General features: G+C 40.5%; 1 protein-coding gene across 4 annotated transcripts; it reads left to right on the forward strand.

Annotated features, from left to right (window-relative positions):
* Positions 1-158: 158 nt before the first annotated feature.
* smurf1 (SMAD specific E3 ubiquitin protein ligase 1) lies at positions 159-13,789 on the forward strand. 4 transcript variants are annotated; one of them, XM_087808900.1, is made up of 18 exons: positions 159-428; positions 6,478-6,516; positions 7,232-7,340; positions 8,252-8,385; positions 8,486-8,551; positions 8,627-8,702; positions 9,083-9,294; positions 9,365-9,449; positions 10,035-10,181; positions 10,369-10,609; positions 10,688-10,791; positions 10,872-10,986; positions 11,068-11,246; positions 11,317-11,454; positions 11,706-11,826; positions 11,962-12,163; positions 12,299-12,383; positions 12,454-13,789. In XM_087808900.1, exons 1-18 carry the CDS (start codon positions 374-376, stop codon positions 12,551-12,553), a joined length of 2,208 nt encoding a protein of 735 aa, XP_087665026.1. In that variant the 5' UTR covers positions 159-373; the 3' UTR covers positions 12,554-13,789. The 4 variants fall into 4 exon arrangements, with proteins under 4 accessions (XP_087665026.1, XP_087665027.1, XP_087665028.1 ...); XM_087808901.1 differs by having other exon boundaries at positions 12,308-12,383; XM_087808902.1 differs by having other exon boundaries at positions 10,390-10,609.
* Positions 13,790-15,320: the final 1,531 nt, after the last annotated feature.

Consider the following 15,320-nt stretch of genomic DNA (forward strand, 5'->3'; position numbering starts at 1 on the left):
TCCTGTTATTTTGTTGGTTTTATTTATAACAGGAAGTTTTTAACGCGTTATTTAGTAATTGCTACATTAGGAAGTGGGAGGACAGTCGCGGGAGCGCGCACGTAGCGTCCGCTCGCACACGTACGTTTCTACTTATTAAGAGCATGACGTCAGTACGTGCTTGAGCCTGCCCGAAAATGTTCTCCCGTGTTGTAGGATTTCGAGCGAGCGCAGGACTTTGCGGTGGATTTACCCCCGTGTACCCATGAAGACGACACCAACATCCCGCATGAGTGTGAACTGAAGGCGTTCGCGTCTCCGCTGGGTTGCGACACGGTGTTCGGGGGGAGACTCCAAGGGGAAGTTTTCGTGCTGGTCGTTTTCTCTCGGAGTGATGTCGAATCCTGGGACTCGGAGGAACGGTTCCAGCATCAAGATCCGGCTGACAGGTAGAAAAATGAGCTTCGGAAGCGATTTCAGTGTGTTTTTGCTCACTGGAGCACTTTTGAAAGTACGGTTCGCCGGAGCAACCTTGTGGAGACACGACTGAGAGTCGCTTAGCTTCTCAATTCTGTTTGCCTAAACATCCGGTTTTTGTGTTAGCCGAGATGCTAACCACATTACTGGAAGCAAATAGAAAACAACGACCAAAGTCGCCGCTTCTTATTCGACAGCCTAAAGCTTTAAAAATCACAGATGGGAAAAACTCCATGCTTGAAAAGTTGTGAATTCGCTACAGATTAGCAAGCGTCGCTAGCATGGCGAAAGCTAACGCTGTAGTTTATGTTGACCGCTAAGCGATTTGCTAGCTACATAATGTTTGAGCTTTTATTTCAATCGTAGCGATGTTAATCGTTAATTTGGGTTTAAATGTCGACAAATGTTATTATATATGCAAAAGAATATTGCTTTGCATTGTAAACCCGCACAAATAAACGTTTAAATAATGTAAACGGAAGAAAAATGCTAATATACAACGTTGAAATAACAGGTTGTTTTAAAACATAAAAACCAACACTGCACTGTTTATTCGTGGTTGTGAGTTACTTTTGTCTGAAGTCTAATTTCAAGAGAATCATATAATATAATAAGGTTAAATATATTTTCAGTTAGTTCACAACTATACGGTTTTATTTGTTACATGTGGATGACAAAATAAATGTTTTACATTGTAAAGGTTGACACGTTTATGATTTAAAGAACAACATCCCAATGTTTGGGGTCTGTGTCTTCGCACATACACACACACAGCTGGAACAATGGTTTTAACTGTAACCCCACTGGGCAGCCAGGGGCCTCTATTCAAATGTAAATGATCTCCCTGTGGCCATTGGCAAACGCCTGGCTCCTCTTTCATTTAGAACCCAACGATCACAGTGAAGACATACATAATGACCATATGGATCTTTATAAAATAAGTTGTTTCATTGTTCATTTTGTTACAATCTAACCAACTTAAAGCTCACATTTATTGTTGCTCACTCTACAACCAACGGCTTTTAAAAATATACACTGATACAAATCTATTGCGATCAGAATGTTTACCAAAAAATGATCAGTTAACTTCCATATGTTAGGTATTGTTAACACTCTACAAACCGTTTTTGTCTTGAATGGAAAATATGTTCATTGTCCAGATTACTTTTGTTCAATTGGTATTTTAAAAAAATGTGGGTCAACTGCAGTTTTATATTGCTTTGGTTGCAATGCTTAAACACCACATGGAGTAGTATGGATTAACATGTTTAGCCAGATGCTTGGTATTTATGAATTACATTTTCAAACAATGGCGGGTGGGATGTTCCTAGCATGTCCAAGTGGTCCAAGAGATCTGGCCATAGACCCAGGACAATATTGAAGAGATTTTTTTCTCATTTTATCTGAAATTACCTCAGAGGCCAGATGTCACAGGATGTTAACTATATTCAATAACCAGCAGTTTATGGATGAGCAATGTACTGTATATAATCGTGTGAATTTAAATATAGTGAGGACAAACAATCAAATATTGTATTAAATTAGTTTTCTTTTACCATGGTAGCTAAAGGTGAAATCATGTGAGTGCCTCATTGAACTATAATTTCTGCTCGGCATGTCTGTAAAATGGAGAGAGAGAGAGAGAGAGAGAGAGGCTTTATTTTGACGCTTATGGTTTGTCTTGAAGTAGTATGTTTTGTCTGAGAAATGTTATGGCTTGACTTGTGTTGGTGAAGTTGACCTTTAGAAAATTTAAAAGAAAGTGCTGCTTAAAAAGATTTGATATAGTTGTAGAAGCTTTTTCGGCTGTTAAGATGGCAATGGTGATGGCTAGGATAACATGCAAAGGCAGTCAATATTTTTTGGGACAGGTTGGCTTGTTCTAAAACACACCTTTTATAAGATGAATGTGCAATTAAGGGGATGCTAGGAGATATTCTTCATTGTAAACCAAGCGTGCTCAGCCCTCACAGGTATGAGTGCTATATTAATTGGGTCAGGAATGACAAAGAGCCAATGGGAGAGAAATGTTGCCAAGCTGGACAGGGTTGTGTTTAGTCTGTCAAGGTGTTTGTCCAACATCAGGGAAGCTCTCCTGTATGTGTGTGTGTGTGCGTGAGCGTCTGGGCTCGAGACTCAAAGGCCAAACAAGATTGTGTTCTTAAGAACGTGTTTAAACTAGTCAGGAGTTGATTGTTGTCTCCATCCCTGTCTGATTTTGGGCCATACAGTGTGAAGTAACTTTAAACAACAGTGTCACAATAGTCTTGTGTCACACCTGGTTTTAATTATATAGTGTTCATTTTCATCACATCATTGTCATGATGCAATTGTCTTATTTTGGACATTGTATGTACTATCTCTTTACTAGTGCCAGTTTTGTTTGCGAACTGCTTTGAGTTGTCAAACTAAACTAATTAAAAACTTTACATTTAAATCAATGGCTAGCCCATTTATAAAGATCATTTAAGCCGTGTGTGGCGACAGTTGGTCAAATGTGGATTACCTTACGACCACAAAGAGTACTGTTTAACAAGTCATCTTTAAATCCTTTTTGGAGTCTTTTATCAAGACTTTCTTCATTACAAACTTAAAAAATGAAAACGTTAAAGGGGGACAATTTTAACCAGACGGATTTATGATTTTAGTTGATCGACTCGATCATAAATTAATTAAACATTTGTTTTCATAGTAATTCTTTAGATCTAGAGTAGGTTTAAATGAGATAATTTTATCATCACAGGGTTTGCATTATTAAAATACTAGTTTCTTCTTTTCTTAGGGCCTCTTCAAGGTGCTGAAATCTCTCACCACGTTATCAGAGACAAAAAACAAGATGTTTGTCTTCAAAATAAAAGGATTATTGTGAGAAATGTCAGGGAATGAAAAGAGTAAGTCCAGCAATGTTCAGTCCAGTAATGTTCATTTGCTCGCACACGCTGCACGTGCGGCTCTGGGTTTGATGCCAGACATTCGGATTCCTTAGTGATTTAGTGAAGTGCTAAATCTTGGGGCCGTGTTAGGGCAGAGTGATTCAGGACACAACATCTCAGAGGAATGAAAACATGGCAACAGAAGGATGCATTGTTGATTTGAGAAAGTAAGAGTAGGGGGAATATTGACTCTTAAAGTAGCTTAAGTGTGTTTGACAGAGACGAGTAGCAAAGAAATGCTGTTCACTTTGGAAGCTGCATAAGCGCTTCTAATCCTCTCAGACACATTCAGAGGCTCCTTAATATATGTAGACATTTTCAACCAGCTGAACAATTTTATTTTTAGCAAAATAAGCCTGTAGCTGCAACTTGCTTAACCAATAAAACCTAAAATATTGGAGATCGACCTACTTTCTTCTCTAAGGCCACAGCGAACAGAGAAACCCATTTGTCACCTGGAGTGTGTGTTTGGACACCGGTGGGGGTTGTGTTATCAAGTAGGTGAGATATTTGCTCATGTGCCTGACAGCCGCTGCTTTGATATTTGGAGCTGAGAAGAGAAGGTCAGACAGGAAATGACATAGTCGTTCGTTTGAGTCGGTCAATGTGCTTCACTTTTAAATCTCTAGCTGTACTCAGCAGTTTAGTGCGTTAAGATTCACAGCTTAATCTTTTGAGGGAACCTTCTGATGTCCTTTAAGAGTCACCTGCTCGAAGCAGCAATGTGATGCACAGACGAGTGTTATTAGAGCACAAGTGAAATTAATGATGGCAAAATTGTAATTTATAAAAGTTGAGTATAAACGGCGTATTTAGATTATATTTAAACTGTCAATAATTTCTCACTGGCTGAAGGCCAACAAACAATTGTTTATTAAGTGGTAAAGTCTATTTTCAGTTTTTCCTGACTTTCAACCTGGATTAAGAAGAGGGAATATTAATTCATACACACGTGCGATGATTAGTCCAAAAGTGCCTCCATTCTGAATCAGGGCCGGGTCTAGGCAGGGGCAAGAGGGGGCCTGGCCCCCTCAAATAAATGTTGTGCCCCCTCAAACTTACATGTAAGTAAGTAAGTAACAGCACAATGCCCCCTCAAGAGTTGTGGCTGCCCCCTCATACATGCCTGTCTAGACCCGGCCCTGTTCTGAATACTGTTTTAGTCCCACTTTCATCGTCCTTTAACATATTGTATAAGCAGGACATTATTGTATTATAAATGCACCATTTGAAAATATGCGTGTTAAATATTGGATCTTAATTTTGTTCAAATGTTAGACAATTCTTTTTTCTTAAGTTATATCGTTATACATTTAAATTTTCAAACCCTTTTTTGCTCAAAAAGGAGTCCAGACGCTCAATTAAAAATGTTGTACGTTGTGTAATGTGTTGGGTGCAGTCAGTGGCCTATAAATACTTTCTTTACATGTCAATTAGACAAGAATCCACCATGGAAAATTGCATGAGTGAATTCATGTTCTTTCTGGCTTTTGTTTCCTACGTTAGTAGATCATATTGGTAAGGGAAAACAACAGAGGTTCTCTTCCCCTTCAGACTGGATTTTATGTTTTGAAGCTTCGTCCTGCCAAAATGAATTAAAAAAAGATCTCTAGGTTTTTACAGTCATGCATTATCCAGCGATGACAACAAATCTGTGCCTGAATTGACAACACAGTAGGTTAAAGTAAAGACATGGTTTCTTAATGTTGTTATGCCATACGTTCCTTGTGTGTGGATTGTAGGGTTTGAAACGTTTAGACTTCTAATGGAATGCATTTCCCTTCATCCTGCGAGTTTTGTTATTCCCTGAAGATCGATGAATAGAATTCCTCCTCTGTTGACTCTCCGCAGCTTTAACAGCAGACATGAATGCCAGAAAAAGATAGCAGCTGATGTGTGTGTCTGTGTGTCTTTACCAGCCGTGACCTTGGAAAAATGAGGAATTTCCTCTGACTCTGAGAAACAGCCAGACGCACAGTTAGTGTTTCGGAAGCACTGGTCTAAAGGCTGAAAAGGGATACAGGGTGAAACCGGGGCTGTGCCTCTTGTGTTGCTGTGTGGCGGGGGTGGATGACATGGCAGTGACAGAGAATCCTCTGCTGCTGGTCTGAAGGAAGAAGCCAGAAAGGAGTCTGTCTGCGCAGAAGATGATGTCTCTGTTTGGAATGTGTGAGTCAGGAGACTGAGGTGTGTGATGTTGAAGGGATAAGGATATCCTGCAGCAATTCTCCGTCACTTAATCACAGGAAATATTCCAGCAGATAAATATACATCACCACTGCCGCCACATCCCAAACCGGTGACTGACCAACTTCTTTGATTTTTTTTTTTTGTCTGAAGCAAACTCAAGGTAATGATGCTTGAGGTGTGAGAAGAGGGACTCGTCCACAAACCTGGATCCCTGTAGTGATTTTCACTATCGCCAAGCAATGCAAATCATTATTGGCTCAGACAGGAATCTCTTTAAAATATGTATACCTTATGCAATTCTGTTGGCTGGTGTAATGGATTCTAGGATATTCTAACTCAAACTTCCACACTCGTTCTCGGCTACACACCTGTGACAAAACTCGCTGTTTGCCCCATGCTGCAATATCGAAATCCAGTCTTCCAGAATGAGAGACACTGTTGTCCATTCCTGTTGGGAATCTGATTAACAAGTTTGTTTTAATCAGTGAGTGATCAGGAGACTGGTTACACTCTAATAGAATCACACGCGGTATCATTAAAAGAGTAACTTGGAATTTGTGCGGAGACACAATCAATTAACGCACCAACAAACTGTGCATAGCCTGTTTGAGCTCTGTGTGCCCACATTAATGAGCTGGCGTCAGTGGCATGCTCGGTGTGGGCGGTTTGTGTATGTGTGTGTTAGTCTGTGAATACACACACTGACACCAGACGCCTCCTGACTGTTCATACTGTCATAAACATAAATATTCCTACTGATTATCCTCCTCTGGTTTTTAACGTCTCCACCAAACTTTATCTTCTTTTGTTCTTATATTCTCCAGCCGCCCACTTGCTCGGTTCGTTTGCATATTTCTGTGTGGAGTTTTTCTTCCTAATCTTTCTGTTCTCTTTGCAGTATTATGTGCCAAGAACCTCGCAAAGAAAGACTTCTTTCGTAAGTACTGTTCTGCATGCTGCTTGCGTCATCTGCAAGTCTTTAGAACGCCAAACAAATGTGAATTATAAACCATAACGGATCGCAAAACGTGGCACATAAGACGGATGTTGGATATAAAATCAAGCAATATGACAATATCTTTGTATTTTATTGAGATTCCCAAATCAGAAACTGCTGTTGTTCTAAAAAGCAATATACAAAAGTTTACTTCAATGCAACAAGTTATATTTAGGGGGAAAACATAAAGTCATATTTTCTTTTTTTCAGGTACACTTTTATTTTAAGATTTACATAAATAATAGCACATGCCAACAAAATAAAAATGGAAAAGAAACTATTCACTGAGAATGTATCAGAAGAATTTTATTGTTACTTAATTTACAGAGTTAAATAAAAGATCCATTTAAGAACACTGTAAGGAAAAACGTATAATGAAATAACGTTATTAAAGTCAACAAAGATGAGGGTACTATAGCAACTATGATACTGATATATATATATATATATATATATTAGTCCTCAACATTACAGGTTCATATGATTAGTTCATTTTCACAAACTACATAGATGGCTACAAGTTAGGATCCAAGTTAGTTGTCAATTTCTTCTTACTATTTCAGTCTGATATAGAGATGGGCAGGATTTGGATCGATTTGAAGTCGTTTGTGGTTCCTGTCCCCATGATGAATATTGTATTCCTGTGTGCTTGCAGGTCTGCCAGATCCTTTTGCCAAGGTCGTGGTGGACGGATCGGGTCAATGCCACTCAACAGACACAGTCAAGAGCACACTGGACCCCAAATGGAATCAGCACTACGACCTGTGAGTCTCCTCTTGAATCGATGCTGAGCTAAACATTATTTATTTATCGTCCTTCTGGTAGTTACAAGGGTAGGTTCAGCGTCAGATCAGCACGAAAAGCTGTTGAACAAGGGTAAATTATTCAAGCCTGTGTAGAACTTGACTTTTCAAACTGGGTTTGCCACTCTGTTCTATTAATGTGACATAACAAGAAGATGAGGGTGAACTCCTGTTTCTAAGAGTCGAGACATCCTTGTATTGAGAAACCTCTGCAGGACACATCTGTCTATTTCAATACTGAATCTACAACCATGATTCTTCATGGTCACTCTTCTTCTTTCATAGTCACTCGGCCAACATAGTCAGTCCCCAGGAGAACTGGAACACAATCAACTGTTGTGATATTTTAAATATTATTTGCACATGTTTCTAGAGGAAATAATTTTTAATTTAACCTGCACTTCCTGTTGCTAGATATGACCTCCAGGTGCATTTTAATATTTTATGTGTAAAACGGTTGGCAAACAAATCTTAGTTGGTTAACTTGAATAAATAATAAATTAATGCAAAATGTGCATCGATCGATGGTTTTTCAATCAAAGGGACTAATCAGGTCATACTTTATAGGATTCATTTTGAACATCAAATTGCAAATAAAAAAATTACGGTTGTAGGATCATTGTTGCTCAAGTTGGTCTATTGCTTAGAAATCTGTTTAACACCATCAGACTCATTCCTGGTCTTGAGATATGCTGACTTTCCAAATGTATTATTAGTCCAAATATCTGCTGATGCCTCTGTGTCTGGAGTAGATGTGCCTATGACGAACCTACACTCTCATTCAGAAGGAACACCTCCTCCTCTATTTCACTCCTATATTATGAATCACAAAGTTGCCGTTTATGATGAAGGTCTTGATCTCTCTGTCGTAGCTACATCGGGAAGACGGACTCCATCACGATCAGTATATGGAACCACAAGAAGATTCATAAGCGACAAGGGGCCGGTTTCCTGGGGTGCATACGACTTCTGTCCAACGCCGTCAGCAGACTAAAAGACACAGGATGTGAGGCTCATATTAAAAATTAATCAATTATGAGATGTCGGACTATGATTTATTACACGCTGCTGTAAAAGTTATTAAAACACTGAACGTTTTGTTTCAGACCAGCGTCTGGACCTTTGTAAGCTGAACCCCTCGGACAGCGACGCAGTCAGAGGGCAGATTGTAGGTAAGGTTGAATCTCGGCTCGGGCGTTTCTGTGTCACAGACAAATTTGAGTATTGACTAATGTCTCTGTTTGAAGTGAGTTTACAAACACGGGATCGCATCGGCAGCGGGGGTCCGGTGGTGGACTGTAGGGGACTGTTGGAGAATGATGGGTATGTATCAAATCGGTGCATCACTTGCTTATGCCCCAGGATTCTACATAGCCCACCCTATATGTTCTCTTTGGGTCTGTTAGTAGATGGACTGGTATACTGCAACTTGTAATATTTGAACCAATGAATGTTTAGTCATTGTTGTTGACTCAAGCTTCTGTTAGGGATGTGAAACCAAATTTGTTTTGACAGCACTTCTTATTCAGTGTTGCAAAATTCATACGTACAAAAATGTGACCACAAGAGTGACCTCTGGCCGTTTAAACACGAGTTTCTTCTGCAACGTATGAATCTCTTTTTATATATATCAATAAAAGTTCTATCTATCTCTATTTTATGCTTTTGATTGAGTTGACAGTTTAAGTGTGTTTGTGTGTTAGCCCTGTGTTCGAGGGATGCATCAGTGAAGAACCTCTGCCTTATTCGGACCCCACGGGGGCAGCCGGGGGCGGCAACTGTCGCCTGGACTCTCCCAGTCAAGACAACAGACTCCAGAGTCAACGAATTAGAGGGCAGGATTCTCGTAATCATGGACACACCCCTCAGAGCAGACCGCATGGTCACCAACCACCCGACCTGCCCGAAGGATATGGTAGGGTTTTTTTTTTTGGTTTTTTTCTTCACTTAAATGTTATGATGGTTAATTTTGTGTTCATCTACAGAGCAAAGAACGACGGTTCAAGGACAGGTGTATTTCCTACACACACAGACGGGCGTCAGCACGTGGCATGATCCAAGAATACCACGGTATGACTTCATATCAACTGACCCCGAATGATTTGTTTAACGTTATAAAGTTTGTTTTGTGTGACATGATCATGATGGTGCACCTCCTGAGATAAATTATCGAAACATCTATTAGTGACCTGTGGGTGGCAGTAGTGCACATTTACTGGGTCTGACTAAAACTGACAAGAATTTTGGATTTCACCATTTGCCACTTTTTAATGGAAGCGTACAAACACTACATCATGTCTCGACACAGAGTTGGAGTGTATCGTTTTTTTCTGACATTTAAAAGAGAGGGCTTGTAAAGTGTTTTGTATATGTCAGAAATAAATGAATTGAAATGATAAGGTGACACAGGTGTGAGTTAGAAAGGATGCTGGTGAAGAAGCAAGACATGAATAGCAACATTTGATTTGATCAGCGGAAGTAGAACCACAAGAACATGCTGCCGTTGAGAAATTCTCGGGTTCTCTCCTGGTGCCAGCGCGGAGGTCAGCGCGAGGATAGGAACACAGTACGCCGAGTCAGAACAAATTGAAAATGCTGTTTCATAGAGGATTTGGACTGGCTGGCGTCTCACTCTGGTCACTTGTTCCGCTGCAGGGACCTGGCCAGCGTGAGCTGTGAAGAGCTTGGACCGCTGCCAGTGGGTTGGGAGGTCCGAAGCACCGTGTCTGGCCGGATTTACTTTGTAGACCACAACAACAGAACCACACAGTTCACAGACCCACGTCTACACACAATCATCAGGTACAAAGCAAGACTGTTTGAATCATTTCTCTGTGTATGTATTTTAATACAGACCTTAGACTGGATCACAGCATGACCTAACACCAGCTCTGTCAATTAAGATGGTTCTTGGGTAGATGAAAGTGTAATCCATCATACAATGTATGTCTTTTTACAAACGCCTTTCTTAATGGTCTATTTTGCTCAGTGTTTCCTTGCGTCCCGACAGCCAACAATCCCAAGTGAAGGAGTCGTCGCAGCCCCCGCAGATGGATGTGGGTGGGGAGGACGGAGGAGGAGGGTTGGTCGGCACCGGGGACGGAGACGTGGCAGCGCGATACGAGCGAGACCTGGTTCACAAACTGAAGCTGCTGCGTCACGAGTTGTCGCTCCAGCAGCCCCAAGCTGGACACTGTCGAATAGAGGTGTCCAGAGAGGAGATCTTTGAGGTCGGTGACCTCTGGAGTTGCACAAAGAATCATAGATGGATCCACCTTTTCAGTTGACTCATCGATCTGTGATTCCAGGAGTCGTACCGGCAGATCATGAAGATGCGTCCCAAAGATCTGAAGAAGCGCCTGATGGTGAAATTCAGAGGGGAGGAGGGTCTGGACTACGGTGGGGTGGCCAGGTATGCAAATCTCTCCCAACCTGTATGTGATACTTAAAAATGTTCAGATTCACTAAACCTATCCTTTTGTCTATATCCAGGGAGTGGCTGTACCTGCTGTGTCATGAAATGTTGAACCCCTATTACGGCCTTTTCCAGTATTCCACAGACAACATCTACACACTACAGATCAATCCTGACTCCTCCATCAATCCAGTGAGTACTCTAATGCATGAACGCACATGCAAACACAAACTAGGAAGATCTTCAGGTAACGCTTCTTGTCTTTATTTTCAGGATCACTTGTCGTACTTCCACTTCGTTGGTCGTGTGATGGGCCTGGCAGTGTTCCACGGTCACTACATCAACGGCAGCTTCACGCTTCCGTTTTACAAACAGCTGCTGGGAAAACCCATTCAGCTCAACGACCTTGAGACCACCGACCCAGAATTGCACAAAAGCCTCGTCTGGATACTGTAAGCAAATCCCTGTACAAATCAAAGTGGCTTTTATATAAAAACTCTAAACTGTTCTCTCATGTTTCAGTGAGAACGACATCACCTCGGTCCTGGACCACACCTTCTGTGTGGAGCACAACGCCTTTGGGAAGTTCATGCAACATGAACTCAAACCTAATGGGCGAAACATTCCGGTTACTGAGGAGAACAAGAAGGAGTATGTCAGGTGAAGACTTTTCCTTACGTTTTTAGTGAAGTTAAATAAGTAACATGTTTATTGAGAAAACGATTTATTACAGTTAGAAAGAGCATCTTTTTGTTAGAGCGTTGAACAAAATCAAAAATAAGTAATACAAATCTTAATTTGTAGCGTCTAACTATTGTGATATTGACTTAAGGAAAGGCTTTTTCGTTTACGATAATTGGGTCCAGATCAAAAGATTTCATGTTTTGACGTGTGAATTCTTCCTTCCACAGACTATATGTGAACTGGAGGTTCATGCGTGGCATTGAAGCTCAGTTTTTGGCTCTACAGAAAGGATTCAGTGAGCTCATCCCTCAACATCTACTCAAACCTTTTGATCATAAAGAACTCGAGGTGTGTGTCATGGTTTTTCCCCAAATAGTTTTTATTAAGATACGTACACATGATCCCATGCTCACAAGAAGGCACATTTTTAATCTAATTATACTTGTTTATATTTAAAAATCTTCTCAACCATCTTCTCTGCAGCTCATCATCGGTGGACTAGGAAAGATCGACCTGGCCGACTGGAAGACAAACACGCGGCTGAAGCACTGTACCAGCGAGAGCAACGTGGTGCGGTGGTTCTGGCAGGCAGTCGAGGCCTTCACCGAGGAGAGGAGAGGACGCCTGCTGCAGTTTGTCACCGGCTCCACCCGGGTTCCGTTACAAGGGTTCAAAGCGCTGCAGGGTGGGTCATGCACCAGTTCAAACATAACACCAGATGATAGATTAACTCTCTTCAACGAAGCAGCTTTGGATTCTTAATGTGAATGAGTCAGTTGAACAGACTAGCGCAGTAATAACTAGAATGTATTTGTGTAAGGTTCTACAGGTTCCGCAGGACCAAGGCTCTTTACCATCCACTTGATAGACGCCAACACAGACAACCTGCCCAAGGCTCACACCTGGTAGGCATCTTATAGTCACCCATGCTTTGAAATGAAGTTGTGAATGACTTGGCGACTCTGTTGTGTCCAGTTTCAACAGAATAGACATCCCTCCCTACGAGTCTTACGAGAAACTTTACGAGAAACTGTTGACTGCGGTGGAGGAGACCTGCGGCTTCGCTGTGGAGTGAACCAACCAGCAGGAGGAGTCGCGCTTGCACTTGCACACAACTATTTTTCAATGTTTATGCTCATATACGGAACACTGAGTATACGCCGAGTACACAGAGTGGCCGAGCGTGAACAAAGAGGACTGTTGCCACCGGACTACAGGACGAAGCACAGCGGCAGTGGAAGAAACTAAAAAAGTATTTTAAAAAAAGGTTTTTTGAAATGTTCTCAGCATTTTTTAAATGAATCCTTTTGGTTTGAACAAGCAATGATGTCAGTCATCAGAATGTCTGTCGCCACGGTGACTCTAATCACTCAAGTCTTTGGGCAAAACCAAACCGAGCCAGTGAACAGTGAGACTTGAGAATCAGTACACGGCGGATTGTCTCTGACAAACTGAGTATTCATGCTTCATGTTTTTACCACTGTGGCGTCGGAGAATGTGTGCGAGTGAACTTGTGTATGTGTGTGTGTGTGTGTGTCTGCGTTAGTGTGTATGGCTCCGACGGTTACTCTGTAAAATGATCAAATGAGCCTGCGCCGTTTGTTTTTTGTCTCTTCCATTTGCACCTGCGACCACTTTGATCTACTCTATTTTATTATTTATTACCCAGTGATTACTGACCAAGCTGCTATTATTGCTCTACGAAGAGTTCTCACTAACCCTCCTCTTATACACCAGAGTTCAAAGGTCAATCAACTTGCAAGTTCTCCACAAAGTGGTTTTTATTGAATTTCATAACTTTTTTACATTCATATTAATGCATACTCTTGTGGGTGTATGAAAGTTGTTCATGTAGGTATTATTCAAATATCCTGTTACACATATTGAGTCAAAAAGTACAACAAAGATTCAAAAGCATCGCACCTAAAGCAGATTTTCCTAAATGAGCCATGGAAATGCAAACCTAGTAGTCAACTTGAGGAATTTTATTTTTGTTTGAGCTGTCCAATAAAACCTCTGCTACATGTGTCATTATGAATACTAGCATTTTTCATTCCAGCTCAGAAATAAAGTGAAATTGACCATCATGGAATCTTTTTGCAGCTGTTAACGGGTGAACTAAATTACAAACCCTTTATGTTGAGCGATGTGTAAAATAAGATTGAAGACTGTTAAGCAAAAACATTTCAATCTGCCTTTTTTTCTGAATTCACTGTGTAATGGATGCAAGAGTATTGTAACTTACTATGTACTAAACATTTATGAGAAAAGAAGATGTAAATAAGATTATATTAAAAGAAATTAAAGCAGATTTGTTTGTGTTCTCATGTGTGTACATTTTACTGAATTGTTCATATTTTTTAAATATTCCCCAAAAGGTTTATTTTGACTCAAACTATAAACGATTAACATACATTTGAGATTGTGTTCCGATCTTTATCTGTCTTTTTAACCTCATGGTTTAGTTTGTATTTTCTAAAAAAGAAAATCACAGATTTATGACTAGAAAATTAAATCATAGTGTTATTAAAAATATCAAAAGTACAAAAATCACAATTATTCTGTAAGTGGGATTCTTTTAAATGGATAAAACATACAGTTTCCCTTGTAATTATTTAAGGTTAATTCTAGCATAAAATGTACCTTAGAATTAATAATTGTGCTTTTTTCTGTACCAACAATTTTGGATTAAAAACTATTATAGGTCATGCCTCACAACTTGGTATGACACATGTCATCTATCAACTGGACACGGTCTTGTAATGTTTACTTAACTCACCTGGTTGAGAGTCCTATCAGAGAGCTTCTAACTTAACCCTCCCGTCAACCATTTTCCATGTACAACCCAGTTTCTTTCAAAACGGACCTCACAGAGTAAAGGAGTGCTCCACCATATGTATTTCTGGCAGCCAGGGAGGTCATTCACCTTGACCCAGAGACAACACAAGGGATACCACAAACACATCCTTAAAACTCTTCACTGGCTTCCAGTTTCTTTCAGGATCAACTTTAAAATTCTGGTTCTTACTTTCAGATCTATTCATGGTCAGGCTCCTCCTTACATCACTGATCTGATCCAGCCTTACACCCCAGCTCGGTCTCTGAGGTCTGTGGATCAGAATCTACTGATGGTTCCTCGCACACGGTTCAGGACCAGAGGAGAGAAATCCTTCCAGGCTGTTGATCCTAAGCTTTGGAACGATCTTCCTCTCTCTTTGCGCTTGATGGAGTCTACTGACTCCTTCAAGAAACATCTTTAGACGTTTTTATTTGTTCAGGCTTTTCCTTGATTTTCTGAGACTCCTGTGTTTGTCTCTGTGTTATCTTGACCTTTAAAGTATTTATTTTATTGAATATTGTTTTGATTGTTTAAGCCCTTTTTAACCCTGGTCTGGAAAAGCGCTATATAAATACAAATTACTTACTTACTTACATTTGTTTTCAGACCTTAAGGTCATCTTGACCCAGAGATAACACAAGTGATAACTTAAAACATTTGGTTTCAGACACTGGGTCACCTTGACCCAGAGATAACACAAGATATAACCCAAACACTTTTTTAGCCACTGTGCACCGCATTTGCCTGAGCTGACCAGTACAGTCTGTGATCCAGGTGGACTCCCAGGTATTTGTATGAATGGAACACATCAATGACCTCTCTATTCACTGTGACGGTTGAAAGAGATTCCTGCAAAGTCATAATGATCATGTTCTCGGTCTCGGACATGTTAAGGATAAGACCATTTTACTCGCTCCAGTCCAAAATTGTGAAAAGAAAGGGGGGGCAGAAGGGTACCTTGTGGTGCCCCTTTATTGCCAACCACAGTTCCATACACCCTAGT

The sequence above is a fragment of the Callionymus lyra genome, chromosome 15 (assembly GCF_982586985.1).
Source record: "Callionymus lyra chromosome 15, fCalLyr1.hap1.1, whole genome shotgun sequence".
Taxonomy (NCBI): Eukaryota; Metazoa; Chordata; class Actinopteri; order Syngnathiformes; family Callionymidae; genus Callionymus; species Callionymus lyra.